The sequence below is a fragment of the Rissa tridactyla genome, chromosome 4, assembly GCF_028500815.1.
Source record: "Rissa tridactyla isolate bRisTri1 chromosome 4, bRisTri1.patW.cur.20221130, whole genome shotgun sequence".
Classification (NCBI taxonomy): Eukaryota; Metazoa; Chordata; class Aves; order Charadriiformes; family Laridae; genus Rissa; species Rissa tridactyla.
The window spans coordinates 61422631-61438468 of NC_071469.1; the positions used below are offsets into that span (position 1 = coordinate 61422631).

Sequence of the window (15838 nt, forward strand, 5' to 3'; positions counted from 1 at the left end):
TTTAAATCCAGTGAATCTTCACAGGTGTCAGATTGCTTTCTGATAATTGTACATTGAGAAAAAGGAGAAAAATGGCCCATTCAGCTCTTCATAGTTTATGAGAAGCTGCTGCTATGAGTGCTTTTCTCTAAAGTGCTGCTCCATGCATTAGGGATCAATTTGGACAAAATAAGGCATGTGATGTTACCTCTTAATTATCTTTTAAATGTGTATATCACAGAAATGTAGAAAAAATGGGAAAGCGATGGGGTTAAGAAACCCGCACTCTCTGGAAGCCAAAGTATTTCCATTTCTCTGCTCATTCCTTGTCTGCCCTTATTCTTGTCTTAAATAATTCACTAACAGCCAGCTCCAGATTTCTTCCTGCTTAACCATGCTGACTGATAGATGTGGTTTTCCCTAACCACTGCATTATTCTAAGGTAAAACTGAGTTGCCTCATTTAACCCCTGTGAAGGAAAAATGTGTATAATGCAACAGAGCTTAAGTGTGATCTAGAAATGTGCAAAGAAGCTCAGTAGCCTGGAAAACAGTGACCTTTAATGAAAGGACAAACACTGTTAGACTGCGGGTGTTGGAGGCTGCTTGGATGTGATCCAGTCATCTGCAAGGACAGTTTAGATTTAGAAGCAGTCTTTGGAGAGAAGCTAGGCTTTGGTTGTTTTCTTTCTTTCTTTCATTCTTTCATTTTTTTTTCATCATTTAAGCCCAAATGACTCTGTTGTGCATCTCTGCCGACGTTGTGCTTTCTGTGTCTGTCTGAATTCTCCTACTGCCTTTTGTATTATTAAGAGCCTTGTGTCTGATGAAGCTATTTGGGTGGGTGAGGCAGAAAGTGCTTCCCCTACGCTTTTCCCTAGAGGAATCACAGGTGTTGGAGGAAATAGGATTGGAAGGATTTCAGGAAACGGCTAGTCTAGCCCTTGCCTAGGACAGCATCCACCGCGGGACATTCTTGTCCAATGCTCATCTTGCCTCGTCTTACAATTTTGCAGACTGGGATTCCCCAGCTTCTGTTGATTGTCAAGTCTGACCTTCCTTTCCCATTAGAAAAGTTTTCTTGATTTATTTATTTAACTTTTGATTTTGGCTATTCTTTGATGAAGTTGGAGACATGGTTTAGGTTTAAGATTAACCCAGGAGAGAGCTGTGGATACACATACATTTTGGAGATGCCTGTCTTTCTTGTAAGGCAGAGCTGGGGTGGCTAGAGGAATTCTGGAGCAAGAGGAATTGCAGTAGAAAGGACAGCATTGAATGTATTATGTGTAATGTTACTGCATCTCGGAGTCTACAGCCCCCATCTGGGCAAGATACCACACAAATGCAGAAGAAAAAGTTCTTCCCTTCCCCTGTGAGTTTACACTCTCAGGAGTGATGTGAGTTATTTTGACCACTCTGAAAATACCCCTGTTTCACTTAGAATCTCTAATTTTGCCTCATTTTCTTATCAAAGGGTTGTTCTTGAAACAAGTGCTGAACTCCCTGGTAGGAAACTGTTATCCAAGTGCTTTACATCCAAGGGATTTAACTTGGTGCTCCATCCAAAGTGAATGTGATTAGTTTTCTAGATGGGAAGACAGACATAGATCAAGTCTGGAGTTCATCTCAACTATTTTTAGCTGCCAAAGACAGGTGTTTACTCTAAGCTAATTACCGAAGCTTCCTTTATAGTTGAGGGAGAGCAACAGGCACCTCCAAGAGGTGTTTTGTCCTTCTCATCTCTTGGGTATCTGTTTTGGCTTGACTTGTCTGATGAAGATGCCTGTTGCAGAGCCTGGATGGGTGATGCAGGGCAAACCCTTGCTTGGGTGGTGCTGTTTGCCCAGTGCCTTGAGGTGATTTATTTATGATTAGTTTTAAGAGTGGCAGTACTGCAATTGTCTGCAGAGAGGAAAAAAAAATTACTTGATGTCTGTTCTTCTCATCTCCCTCCCCAAATTCGCACGTATTGCCTTGTAATGTCACTTACGGTTGCGAAAACACTTCTGGGCTGAATGTTGGGGGTCAGAAGTGCAAGACATTGTAAATTTTTAATATATGTTTGGAGTTCAAGTGTGAAAATCCATTATATAGATTATAAATTTTTTTGAACAGGAATGTGTCTTTGAAACATATTGTGTGTGCTGCTCAAACCAAAATAATAACTGTGGGCTTTGGGAGCCGTGAAGAGGAACAGTAATTAAGGATCCAGAGGAAGGTCCGGGGAGGGGAAGACTGGGATTGCCACCAAGGTGCAAAAGGTGAAGCTGTAATCAGTTGCTTTACCCAAGTGGCCTGTTGTGAAAAATTACAAAAAATAATCACCAGTAGCAGTGATAAGTAGTCTGACCAGACAACGAGCACTGTGGAAGGGAGGGAGCTGGTCTAACTCTGGGTAAGACAGCTGATTTGTAGTGGGCAACTGACAACTTTCATTAATGAATAGTTTTATATTGGTGTTTTTAATTCTAGGCCTGACAAGTGAATATAAGGTTACTATTCAAATGAAAAAAAAACATGTTAGTGCTCAGCATTGCCACTCAGTTTAACACAGAAGCAGAGGAGCAAGAGCAGTTTAGGCTTCCTAGGTGTGTTGGAATCTGACTGAGAGGTAGCAAATTAAAACCACTCCAAATACCTTGTACACCTATTAGGAGTATCTGCATATGTCGTGTATTGTGGAAAAAGAGGTCTTACTGTATGCTTTCCATTGGCTGTGTGATTAGTATGCAGTGTTATGTACTGCATAAAAGTGGTAAAGTAGCCATGCCATGTGCTATAAAGACATCACAGTGAAATAGAGCTTGTTTTGCAAATTGCTTTTTCTTTCATCTTATGCAAAATTAAACCTTGCCATGCTGTATTTCTTATTCGAATATATATGAATGGTACTGGTTACAAAGCAAAATATTATGGCTTCTTGAATCTTTACCCATTTCTAAATTGCTATAAAATATTTTTAAAAATGCATCATTCCCATGAAATGGGAAAAGTTGGAGTGCTGGAAATTGAAAGCAACTTAAGTAAAACTTTTAAAGCAAATGTATATAAACTTGTAAATTTATCAATGGGCCAACGTATTTCCCTGAGAATATTCACAAATCTAAAGTTAGGCATAAGTTTATGGCCTGATTCAGTGAGGTTCGGAGAGGGAGGCTTCACCCATGACGTGTGTAAATGGGTGCATGTACTCTAACGTTAAAAGAGTTATGTTCATTTGTTTAATGTGAAAAATCTCTGAAAGTTATTTTGGTCACAATTCAAGCTTTCCTGTAGTTCTTAGGAATAAGTCTCCTGCTTACGCTAATGTAAACCAGATGGATTCATCTGAGGGTATTTCAGCCTCTGTTGACTTTCCTTAAATCCTCTTTGTTTGTTTATAGTAAGGATGACTTACGTTTTGCTTAGAAGATGCAATAAAAAGCTGACTGTGGAAAACAGAATGACAAGATTTACTTTCCAGCATTTACTTTTTTACTTTGATAAATGTCACACCAAATGGATTTTTAAATTAATTTTTAAAATCCTTCTTGATAGCTTTCTCAGTGACCTTTTATTAATACAATGCGTGACATATATTTTGTAACGAAACAATTAAAATACAGTGCTTTGACCATAAATCTTGGCTGTGAGATGTCTGAATGACTTTGAGCTTTGGGACATTTCTCAGACTTTACATATAACATCTTGGTTCTGCAGAAGTCAATAGCAAACCCCAGACAGGTGGTGGGGCCAGGGTTGCATAGAGGCTTTTCTGTTTTCCCTTTAGCTTTAGCGGTGGTGGTGCTACTGCTTTTGTAGAGAGAGAACATAAAGGAAAGGGGGTGACAAAAACCCCCAAATCTTCAAAGCTAGTGTTGGTCACTCCGTAACAAGTCTGAAGAGCAGAAGGAAACCTTTTGATCCAAGTTACTAAATGTTTTTGTCATAATAACCTAATTTATAGCCCCCATGGAAAAGACCTTTCCCGGGATGGTTGCATCTCGCCTGGGCGGTATTGCCTTGCATTACAGCACTTTGCTGCCTTGGCAAATGCAGAAGGAGGGATATGTTGGGAGGACGACGCGGCCACCAGCGCCTTGCATTCAGAGTCAGCGAGACCCTGCCCCAGCAGCCAGGTAGCAGACCCGTTTAGAAAGCTCGCATTGGAAATTCAGCCTTGAACACGCAGATAAAAACATAGCCCTCTGCTTTGTGTATTTGCCAAGGACTTTGTGCTCTTTTTTTCTAGATTGCCCCCAGTGTAGGATGCTGAAGGTGAAAATGAGGTTACTTTAAAAAGTATCCCCAGGTACCAGAGCGACTTAGGAAAAATGTTAAGAGTTGACAGAATGGGTATTGGCTACAAGCTGGAAATGAGCATTTTCTTAGGTGAGGGTGTGGATCGTGTCTCTTTATATTGTGTATTTGACACTTCTGCCATACTATTGGTTTTACAATGTGGGACAGGGTAACTATTCTCAGGACTCAGACCCTCTTGTGGCTCAAATTACCACCTGAAAACTGTTCTTTTGATCCTTCACCCCTCTAGGCTAAGCAGTTGTTATTACAGCACTCACAGGGAGACAAGTCCATACTCGCCTTTGTTGACAATTGAAGTCAACAAGCAGTAATAAAGAATGTCGGCCCAGGCTTCACCTGAACTCATGGGGAGTAGATTTTAAACAAGCAGACTTCAGCGATTATGTGCAAATGATAATCCACAGGATTTACCTTTGGCCCACAGGTCATTCTCTCATCCAGCAAGTTTTATCATAAACTACACTAAGATTAAAAAAAATCCCTTCCTTTTTTTATGCAAAATATTTATATTTTCTACTCTCGCCTTTCAGCTAGTTTCTTTGGGATGGCCTTTTCTGTTCACTTAATTCACTTTCAGCTTCTTTAGTTTCCTCCTGGTCCATTTATACTGTGCATATGCTCCACTATGAACTCGCCAGTGAACTGATTGTTAATCCATGCATCCCACGCCACCCCAACATTAGAAATCACCTTACAGGAAAGGCTCATGCTTTTTGGCCGGAGCTCAGAAGTGTCATCCAACATTTGAGAAAGACTCTGTATAGCTGACATAGAAGTGCTTTAATGTGGCTGCTGTTGCTCTGCGCTGGCTATGTTGGTTGTTACGGGTGGGCTGCAGCTGAATAATGTCCTTTAGTTTCAGAAGTTAATGCAGCAGAGAAACCAGATAAATTCAGGCTGAGCTCAGACCTTGGCCGTGTGTGGGCTGGTGGAGAGAAAGCCTTTTGCAGTGATCTCTCTATACCACGTGGAAGGAACTGTTTTGCACGGCTGGATGCAGGTGTGGATTGCCCAGTCGTCCGGCTTGTGTAAAATAGGATTGAACATCGTACGTTTTTTGGAAAGCGCCTCGCCTATAACATTTGCTCCATAGGCTGTGTACTGGGCTGATGGCATGTTGAGGTCGTGGGACTCCAGGTACTCAAGCTGTGCACAGCGTGAGCATTGCCGAAAGCATCTCCCGTTCTTTTGTGGCATGAGCGGCTGAGCATGTGGCAAATATTGATGCTCTTTGTTACTTGCAAATGGAATCACTGCAATGCCCTGGGTGGTGGCTTATGAAAGGAGGTTTAAAAAGCGTCGATAGAAAATGTATCTGCTTTTCTGTTTCAGCACTTGGGAGAGAATTTATGATGTATAGATGGAGTTCATAGATGTTTCAAGCATTTCATATGTGTGTGTTTAATGGAATGGATTGCCACTTTACTGAACATAGCATCAAATCGTCTCTGTTAATTGAAAAAGATTTTTCACATTATTGCTAATGATGTGACACAGTTTTGTTAGAGATGGTGCATAAAATAGTGCTACTTGAAATGACATTAATGTATGCATTTAAATTCCTTTTTTCCCATTTACGTGCATTATTGATTTTATTTCATTGTTGAGGAGATAATGGATTTATAATTAGAATACAGTCACTGTAATCAATGATGAGATTATTAGACTTATAAATAGAACTTTAAAACTACGATGAGGTAATTTCCCAGTGTAACGAAGGATCAATAATTAGAGGTTTGCTTTGAATCTGAAAGTAGTACTTGTAAGATTCAACCGTGAAATACTTCTAGGCAAGTGAGTCCATATAAATTGTTATACAAACTGATGTGGTTAGGCATCTTCCAGAGTCAACCTACTATTATTGCTTTTGTTTGGTGCCCAAGTGCTTATGAATTAACTCCTCTGGGTTTGCATAGCTGCCACTATCTCAAAACTGGACAAGTTTATTCTTTTCTTATACTTTAGTTGAAGGAAGCATTTGAAAGATGCCATAGGCAGGAGTCCATTGCTGTGTTTTTGGTGTTGTTAGGCAAAGATAATGGATCTGCCATACAGAACCTCCTCCTTCTGCTTCTCAAAAGTGACAGTGGTAAAGTTGGGTAAGGCAGTCGGCTGCTGTAGGGGGCAGATGGCAGTGGAAGGATGAAGAAGGGGAGAGCAGCCCTTGTGATGCCTGGCTTAGGAAGGGTCTGGGTTTAGTTGCTCCATGCAGAGTGCCTGTGTAGACATCCCGTTGAGTCTCACCAACCTCTCCTGATGACTCTGAAGTACACGTGGGTGCCTATGGGAATAGCACAACCTCCTGTTACCAGTTAAGCTAAGAGACTCTAGTGAAAAGACTGTATGGGTGTGAAAAGACTGTATGGGTATGATAAGAACATAAGAAATATCCTACTGGGTCTGAGCTCCAGCCCATCTAGCCCAGGGCTGTCTGCATCAGCAGAGCTTGAAATATTGTTTAGGGAGAGCTATGGAGCCTGTCTGCTTTCTACAGTCTGCTCATACTCCCCATCATACACAGTTAGGGAAGTCTCAGGGACACATCCCTCTCTGTTCCCATTAGTGTCTGTTTCTGGACCTGCTGTCCAGGAATTTATCTAATCCCTTTCTCAATCTGCTGACACTCTGCCTCCACAGCCTCCTGTCAGCAGGTTCCACAAGTTCACTATCCCAGTGCAAATAAGTACTCTCTCTCTTTCAGCTTAGCTGCCATCTCCATGACTTTGCAAGTCTCAGTCAGATCACCCTCAGCCTTCCCCTCTACAAACCAGAGTCCCAGCCTCTTTCATCTCTCCTTCTAAGGCAGCTGCTCCATCCTCTTGACCGTTTACTTGCTTGTCTCTGTCATTTCCCTTACTCCATTACCACTGTCTTGAGATGCAGGGCTTGGACTGCACCTGGTGCTCAGAGTATGGACCCCCTCCTTCTTGTTCTCAGTGCCCTGCCTTGTGATGTCCAAAATTTGTTTGGTGGGGTTTTTTTGGGGGGGAGGGGTTTGTTTGGTGGTTGTTTTTTTTTTTTGGCTGCTGCCCCATCTTGAAGTGATGATTTCAGAGGAACTGTCAACAGCCTTTAGATGTTCTGAGTTGGAACTGCCAGTTTTGGGTTCAGCATCATTTATGTGTGGTTTAAATTATTTTTTCCCTAAATACATGATCTTATCTATGTCAAATGTCACCTGGCTCTTCTTTGCCCACTCACATTTGGGAAGTTCTTCTGAAGTTCTTCATCTCTGGCATGGCATTTGGCCACTTGAAAGAGCTTTGGGACATCTGCAGACTTGGAGATTTCACTCCAGTCATGGTGAGTCAGGACTGTGCGTCTGGGTTACAGGTTTGCATGTGGGGAGTGAACAACGGGTCATCAGGTAACAGCCACAAGGAAAAAAGAGCAGCATCTGCACAGCTCCATCCCTAATTTGGAAGCTCAGTGTCCTTCAACAATGATCATATAGTCAGAGCTGTCCCCATGTTTGCAAACTTAATAATACTTCATGAGCTTGCCTGTAATTGAACCTTGTTCTCTAGATTTGGGTGTACTAAAGACCCGTTTTCCGTTCATGTAACGAGGGCTTGTATCTCTTCAAGCAAGATACTAGTCAATGGGTGCTTTGTGTGTGGTAGCTGTCAGGCAAATTGGTCCCAAGGGATGTTATCTTTAAAGTAGTTACATCCAATATATAAGCAGTTCAAGCATGATTGAAAGAAATTAGGTATGACAGTCTCTGTCCACCTTTGCCTTTGTTTGCTGACATTTTATGTCAATCATTATAACAATATAACGATTACAATAAAATTATAAGATGTGTAATTCTTGTGAACATGGTTATTCCATTTTGCTGTATAGAGAGTAATCATGACACAGTGAGATTTTGGTTGAGTTGCATAAAGTCATTGAGAAATTTTTTTGCGGAGTCAGGAAGGCGACACAAGTTCTTCCGATCCAAAGCTCTGGATGTGTCCCATATTTTGCTGCTGTTAAGAACGCATCTGGCCTGTGGAAGTCAGTCCTAATGGAAAAGCATTTGTCTTCTTGTAGGAAACCCAATCCTAAACTGACAGAAATTTGCATTATTATGAGCTTGTTAATGAATTCCTTCACTTGCTCATATCAGCCTCTGACAAAAAGCAGGGATTCAACTGTATATTTGTCCACTTGAATAAACAGTTCATTTTTAATTTTGACCACAATGGTAAATTAAAACACCCTGAGCAGTATACAACTATATTTTTTTGGCTTTGCAGGCTGTAACTGTTGTAATACGTGTCAGCAGGGAGGGCTCTGAGCAACACTTTCTGATGCTTGCCTGGAGGCATTAGAAGAAACAGTTCCTCTAGTCTGGCTATTTTAAACCCATTCCATGTGAAAAGTCCCAATTTGAGAGTGTTTATGTGCAGCAGCATCCACGTCCTTCTTGATAGCGCTTTTTCATGTCCTCCTGACTTTCCAAGTGTTGGGTTTACACAAGCGGCTAGGAAGGTGAAGTTTGTGTGACTGGTAGTCAGATAGCTGTGAGGAGGTAAAAAAAACCCAAACCATCGTTTGCTGCCTCTTTTGGTACCACTGTCCTGAGTGTCTGAAATGTGAAGTAATTGGTCCGTCGCTGCCCAGTGGCATCTTTGTGCTACCAGAGCCCTGGCTGCAGAGACCTTCCAGCCTGAGAACATGGAGTCAAGGAAGGAACGGGCATTTTGCAGATGAAGAAGGCCTCCCCAGACCTGTCCCAAACCTTAATAAATTTCTCAGGGACCCAGGAGTGTGGTTTAGGAGAAATCTTGGGCCAAAGTGAGATCAGGACCTCCTGGTCAGAGGGAAACAAGCTGCCTCTTCTCCATCCTTGTTCTGCCAAAGGCATCAGGTCTGGATGCAGCTGGGTGCAACCCTCCAGTTGAAGGATGAGGTCCTTTCTGTGCATGACGCACAGACTGCTAGTGATTTTTTTGGTGGTAAACATCCAAACCCTTAACCTGTTTTAGTAATTCAGATATTAATCCAAAAAGCAAGGGCCCTGAGGTTGTCTCTAAATCTCCTATATTACTTTCAGTCTGTGACAGCAGACGAGCCCTCCTATTTCTATTTAATTCTACTTCTCTGTGATTTTTCTCCTTCTGCCTCATCTCAGAGATCAATGATAAGCTAGGCATTAGCAGCTCTTGTAGCTGAAAACCTATTTTGGAGGAAGGGATATTATGCCCTGCATTTGATTCACATTGAACACGAGATGCACATAAAAGTCTGAAACTACAGGTTTAGGCATTCTTGTTACCACATTGCAGCTGCAGGTTATAAAATGACTATGGTAGTCTATTGTAGTTATAAAATGCCCTAGTTATTTTATAATGAGCCCTGGCAGAAACATAGTCAAAAGGCAGTAAAAAGTTTATCCAGAATATGTTTCACTTCAGCTTGGCGTGTACCGCACAGTTAACTTTACATAAAGCTCAGCAGCGTGAGGAGGAGGAGACATTTCACATAGAAGATGTATGCAGGACTTATCCACACTTACGGGAAGGAAGGGTTTATAGTATGAGCATTATCCAGATAGAGATTTACGTCACGTTTATTCCAGTTAGTGGTAGTAGGTCATAAGAGTCTTAGCATGAATCATTTAGGGGGAAAATTATTGTTTTATCATATACAAACAGTAGATTTAATATATTGCAAAATCATTAGATCAAGCAGTTTTTACAATTTAATTGGCTATGACGTTCCAGTCTGAAAGGGCAATATAGTAAGTTAAAGCAAATACTCAAAATTCTGTATGCTTGCCTGCTAGTCAGAACGGAGTGAAAACAACTTAAAAAGAAAATTAAAAATAGAAAAAGACCCAGCACAGACTAAGGCTTGATCTTGCTAGAGCTTCACTTGCAATTCACTGTTGAAGCCCTGCTGAATGCTTTCATTATGGGACCAATTTTTTGAAATAAAATAAATTGTATTGAGTTCTGACTCTGATTACACAGATGTGTATCAGACTTGTTGGTGCTTTTGTAATTTTCTCCATTCCCTCTTCTCTCAATCTGTTCTTGATACTTATATTTAGACATCGTATCTGATTACTTTCTGCTACAGCTCTATCCAGCCTTCTGGTTTTCTTCTACCATTGCCGTGCAATGCTAGGATTGATTTCTTCTCTTTTTCTCTAGATTTTTATATTCCCATGTTTTTCTTGCCCGTTACCAGGCACATATTTTGCATGAGTTACAGAGACAAAGTTACAGTACCTAACTTGGCTTTTTTGGATCCCTGGACAAAGGTCAATGTCCAGAGAATGGAAATATTCAGGAAACTGGAAACATTATGGCTTAGTTTTTGGCTTTGCACTTCAAACTTGTGAAGAGCTTGTTAGGGTTGTAATTGTCCTTTAGATGGTAATGGCCTGGCAGTGTACTGTGTACCTGGAAATTTATTCTATGGCCAACTTCTCTGTAGTGTAATTTTGGACTAGTCTGACTTGTTTAAACTTGGGCAGATGTTTCCTGCCATCTGGTCAGGGCAGGGAACCTGTGTGCTGGGAATCGGGGACGGGGCAGGGGATGCCCCCGCTCTGCCCAGCACACCTCCACAGCTCAAGGATATCAGATTACCTCTGTCTCTTCCTGCCCTCTCCCCCAGCCTGTGGCCATCGTAACCAGGAACAACTCATGCTGTCACTGCTTGTTGTGGCCCTGCCAACCTCAGCTGCGTGTGTGGACGCTGCCGGCCAAAACACAGGATGTCTAGCTCTGCTCCCGTGTCCTCAGGATGGGCACTGAGACCTGGTACAGAAACTCGCCTATCCATGATGCAGGCACCAATATGAAGCACCGAGGCATCAGTCATTCCTGCACATGCAGAACGCCTGGTGTCACATTTTTGAGCGTTGTCCTTGCTGTGCTCTTATTGGTACCAGATTTCATGAGACTTCAGAGATAGCAGAGGGAAGGTGTCCTGGGAACAGTTTTGGAAAACCTTCCTCTGAGGATTAGCTGGTTTCCAGAGGGTTAATGGCTTTTGTCCCCCAAACCTTTTCTTAGAAAATGAAAACAAACATTAATCTCTGGATGTGGAGGCTTATGACACTTTAAATATTCAGTGCAGTCAGTAACACTTCATAGTGATAAGGTTATGATTTCTGTGTTTGATCATGAATGATTTATGAAAATGTAGTAAATGGTGAAGCACAGTTCCCTCTCAGCTGCAGACTGGAGTCTTCTCCCTGTGCAGACTTGCATGCTTAGTAAAGTCATGCAAAATTGCTCTCATTCCTCTAGAGAATGATATTTTCCACACGCAGTCCCCAGAAGAGCATGGGTTGAGATGAGGGAGATGCATGAAGTATTTAGTTTAAAAACAAAGCCCCCTTATCTTATTCCTATCCCTTCAGCAGCTCTAAGCGACAGAAGCCAAAACCTTGGTGTGACAAATTGGAGAGTCCAGGAGGGTCCCGTTACTTGTCTTTAGTTTTCCTGCCTCAGGGCAAATGGCTCGGACTCACAAATTTCCTCATACCTGAGCCCTCCGCATCAGCTGAGAGATGCAGCTGTCTCAGGGAGCTCAACATGGTTGTGCTGGAAAAGTCTGCACTTTGGATGGTGCAAGCAGTCCTTAAAATGAGTCCTAAACTTGGAAGAACTTGTTTTGTGCTTTTTTAGCTTCTCACCAGGCAGCAAAACTGATGTTACCGCTGTGTTTAAGAATTTTAATTGGGTAATTGAAGACTTAATGAAAAAGATATGGGTTGTCTTCTGATGATTTTATCTTGCGTGTCTTACTTCAGTTTTTCCTGCTTTACAAGAGTCAATGCCTTCTCCTTGGCTTCCCCTCATTCTCCTTTCACGGACGCACAGAACTGAGAATAAAACTTCCAAATTTACCCAGAAATTACAGTTTGAGTCTTCAAAAGTGTGAATGGCAATTTACAGACATCCAACTCAGATATGTTGGTTTAGAAAGTATTTCAGCCATCTGCTATCTGAAATACTAGGTTTGATTTGGGTATTTCAAGTTAGATGCTATGTCCACAATCATTGGTCTCGTAGAAATGTGGGTTTCTAAGTTCTTGGAGAAATAAAAAAGTGATGAAAAAAAGCATGCATGTTATACATTGCACATATTTTTGCTAAATGTGAATAGCTTTTACGGAAATTGACCTCTCGGAAGATGAATACAGTGTTCACAAAGAAACAAACCCCTTTCTGGTTAACAGATTCCAGTCAGTTCTTACCAATCTGTTACACTTTGCTGTAAAATTCACTAGAGTTTCATGCTAACTCTACAGATTCCATCTTCAGCTTTAGATTATGCCATTGTTTAGACTATGCATTAATTAAAAGTATGAGCGATTAGAAACAGGTTGCTGCTTCTGTCTTCTTTTTTCCATATTTTGCTTAAACATTAATTTTCTTTGTTTCAAAGTCCTGTTGTCTAATATAGCCCCTGTTGAAAGTGAATGGAAAAACATGTCTTGGGAATTAATCTTGACCTTGTAACTTTTAGTCTGAGACAACAGCACATGTGATAGAGCGTTATGGTTGTCTTCCTAGCAGAACACATGGGAGTATGCAAATGCTAATGTTAGGCTGCCAGTGGCTGCTGGTAGGGTTTCCTTCTCTTGCTGGCTATCATGCCACTGGCCACTGTGCATGGCAGCCCCTTGGCGTGCCAGTCTGTGAGCCCGGTGTACTGGCTCCAGAGTTTCTGGTATAGGTTTCTTAGTCTGTAAATTGCTAAGTCTGTAGGAAGCACCGCTTATTATTAGCGCTTTGCATCAGTTTATGTAACTCAAAAGTTCAGATGTCCCGTTTGGATCTTTCCCAGTCTGCATTGTTTTCCCCATGCCATATACTTTCCATGGATTTTAAAGACCAAAATGTGTCAAGACCGCACACTTGTTGCTTCAATTAGTGAAGTACCTGCTCATATTGCTGGCATACCATTTTTTGTGCCAATCTTTACCTCTAGCAGTGCTTGGTCACTGCCTTTTTGCCTGCATTGCTAAGTCTCCTGAGACTTCTGTATTACAGAGTGAACAGTTTTGCAGACAGTTATTCAAAGTTTCCAGTTAGGCTTCTAGTGTGAGTAGCTTTGCTAAAATTATGTTAATCTGCATGAGTATTCTTCTGTGTCTCAGCTTCAGCTCTCTTAAAAGAACTTTTTTGTGTAGCAGTCTATGGTAAAGCATTAGTCAGCCACTCCATAATACTGATAATAGTATTAATCTTTAAAGAGCAGACTTTCAAAAGAGCTGGGTGAGCTTTCTTCTTGTTGACTTTGCTGGGAACTGGGAATTCAGCACTCAACCTATGGGAATGAGTCCACATGAAACTCCAGACGGCCTTTCATGCATCAGTCGAGCGCTGCTTGGTTGGCAGAGTTTTCTTTTACTTGATACCTAATAACTGGGTTGCCTCAGTTCTCATGAGAAAAACTCTGTTTGCATTGTCAGTGTATGAGAAAATTGAGGGTGTGTATGTAACTGGGAAGGCCCTATTACCATGTCTGCATATCTATAGTTGTAAAACATGATCTATGGCAGCACAGAATTTAAAATTTGGTGGCATCCCAGGAAGTACTTAATTGCGTTTGTGCTTCATTACAAGGCTGTCTCCTTTTCTGGAATTTATTTTAGCTAATTAGTTGGAAATGTCAAAGTAGTATTTCAGATGACAGAAACATCATATATTATCATACATGAAGCAATTAACTCTTTTTGACAAATATTTATTGTGGTGTCGTCTTTAATTAAATCTTCAGTACTCCTAGACATAGAGCAGGTTCTTCCGAAAAGGAGGCCTTCCCAGCACTGTCAATGAGCATTTGACTGATGGGGCTTAATTGAACGTGGTACTGAAAGGCCTGGTGGCCTAAGCATGAAGATATCAACATGACGCAATTTCACAATACAGATGTCTGATATTTTGGCAAAATCCCAAAACAGTCGCCCCCCTCCAAACTCTGTCTCAAATACCACAGATTCATTATGCTGGAGAAGATGCATCTCCAGTCACTCCTGTTCTTCCACTGGAACGGTTTGCAGGAGGAACAAATGCTGTGCACTTGTGCTGCTAAGATAAATAATGCTGAAAAGCAGGGCTATAGATATGTTTTAAAAAAATCAATTTTTTTTTATTTAGTTCTTGGGGTTATTCATGTGGAAACATGTTACAAATGTGACTGTTTGGTTAGTTCCTCTTAAACAGATAGGTCTCGTAGATGATGTGCCACTGAGAAATAATTCCTGACAGTTATAACTGAACCAGATAAACAGTTCTGCCAGCTCCCAAATAACACTGTAAAACAAAAGGGTTCTGCTTATCGTTTTCCATTTCTTCATGCCTGTCAAACTGTTTAACTGTGCATTACCCATCACAAAGGGTCTCTGTGTTATTCCGCTCATCTGCTGCGGTCATGGTTTTTACTTTCTCTGTTGTGGGACCTACTGTGGTACTCCTGTCCAGCCGTATTGCTCCTCAGCCGCTGCTGATCCTCACCTTCGCCCTTGCAAACTCTTTGGAAGTGCTGCATGAGACTTCTCCCCGTCATGGCTATTCAGCAAGTGTATTAACCTGTATATGTGTTTTTATTTTTTTCAGGCGGAAACAGCACCAGAAAGTGGCCGGGATGGTCCCAGTGTTCAGATCAGCTCAGGGCAGAACAACTCTGACTCCGTGGGAGCAGGCGGCTCGGCCACCTCCCAGAGCCTGGTTGCTCCAGCCGGAGTCTCGGCAGGTACCTCAGCTGCAGCTTCATTCTTCATAAGGTAGTTATTAATCTTTCTGGTTTCTGTAACTGCTCATGGGTCTTCAATTGGTTGTGAAATGCTGTTGCGTCTTTGCCATGGGTAGAAGGTGGTGTGTGTGGTGCTGGTTGCTGAGAAGTGGAGTTGGTCACCTGGTCATGACTGTGGCTTTCCACTACCACTGGGGAGCAGGACTGTGATGATAATGCCCCCATTTCTCTCACTGGAGACCTGAGCAAGAACCCCTATTGACCAAAACCCAAGAAAATGTGTGTTGGTCTTTATCTAGTCCTTAATGGCCATTCCTACCTGTAGCAAGTCTGTTACTCTGTAGGTTTTCTTGGAGCAAAAGCTGAAGTAACAAGTTTTTTTTTACTCAGATCTAAATAAAAAAAAAAGTTAGACTTTTATTCAGTAGCACGGCTTATGTGTGCAAATAGAAGTCTCCCCATAGTCAGTAGCAACAGTTAAAACAGTTTAAGACATTCTTTTTTAGCAGTAGCTCAGCACAATCTTTTTTTCCCATTCTTGGGTCTTATAACAAAAATGATATGTTAGTTTTGTTTGTGAAATGTTTGTTGTAATTAGGAATGTTGATTAAATGCAATACGCTGTCAAGCAGATGGTATTTAAGACAACAAAATTCAGGGCTTTGTACTTACATTCCAAACTCCTTTTTTAATTCAGAACTGAACATGTTTTGAGACAATATTGAAAAACGTATGTCTGTGAATGGCATTAAAGTCAAATTTATGCACTGAGTGAGGATCCTTCTTATCATGTAATCATGATGGTAATTGTATTGTTTCCTTTTCCTTGATCTTCAACATGTTTT

General features: G+C 41.4%; 1 protein-coding gene across 2 annotated transcripts in view; it reads left to right on the forward strand.

The window, feature by feature from the left end:
* KIF26A (kinesin family member 26A) overlaps nt 1-15838 on the forward strand; it is a 103966-nt gene that overhangs the window by 38125 nt on the left and 50003 nt on the right. For both annotated transcript variants that reach the window (XM_054200314.1, XM_054200315.1), the window contains exon 4: nt 14858-15024. In XM_054200314.1, the coding sequence (XP_054056289.1) occupies nt 14858-15024 (167 nt within the window). The remainder of the gene's footprint in view (nt 1-14857; nt 15025-15838) is intronic.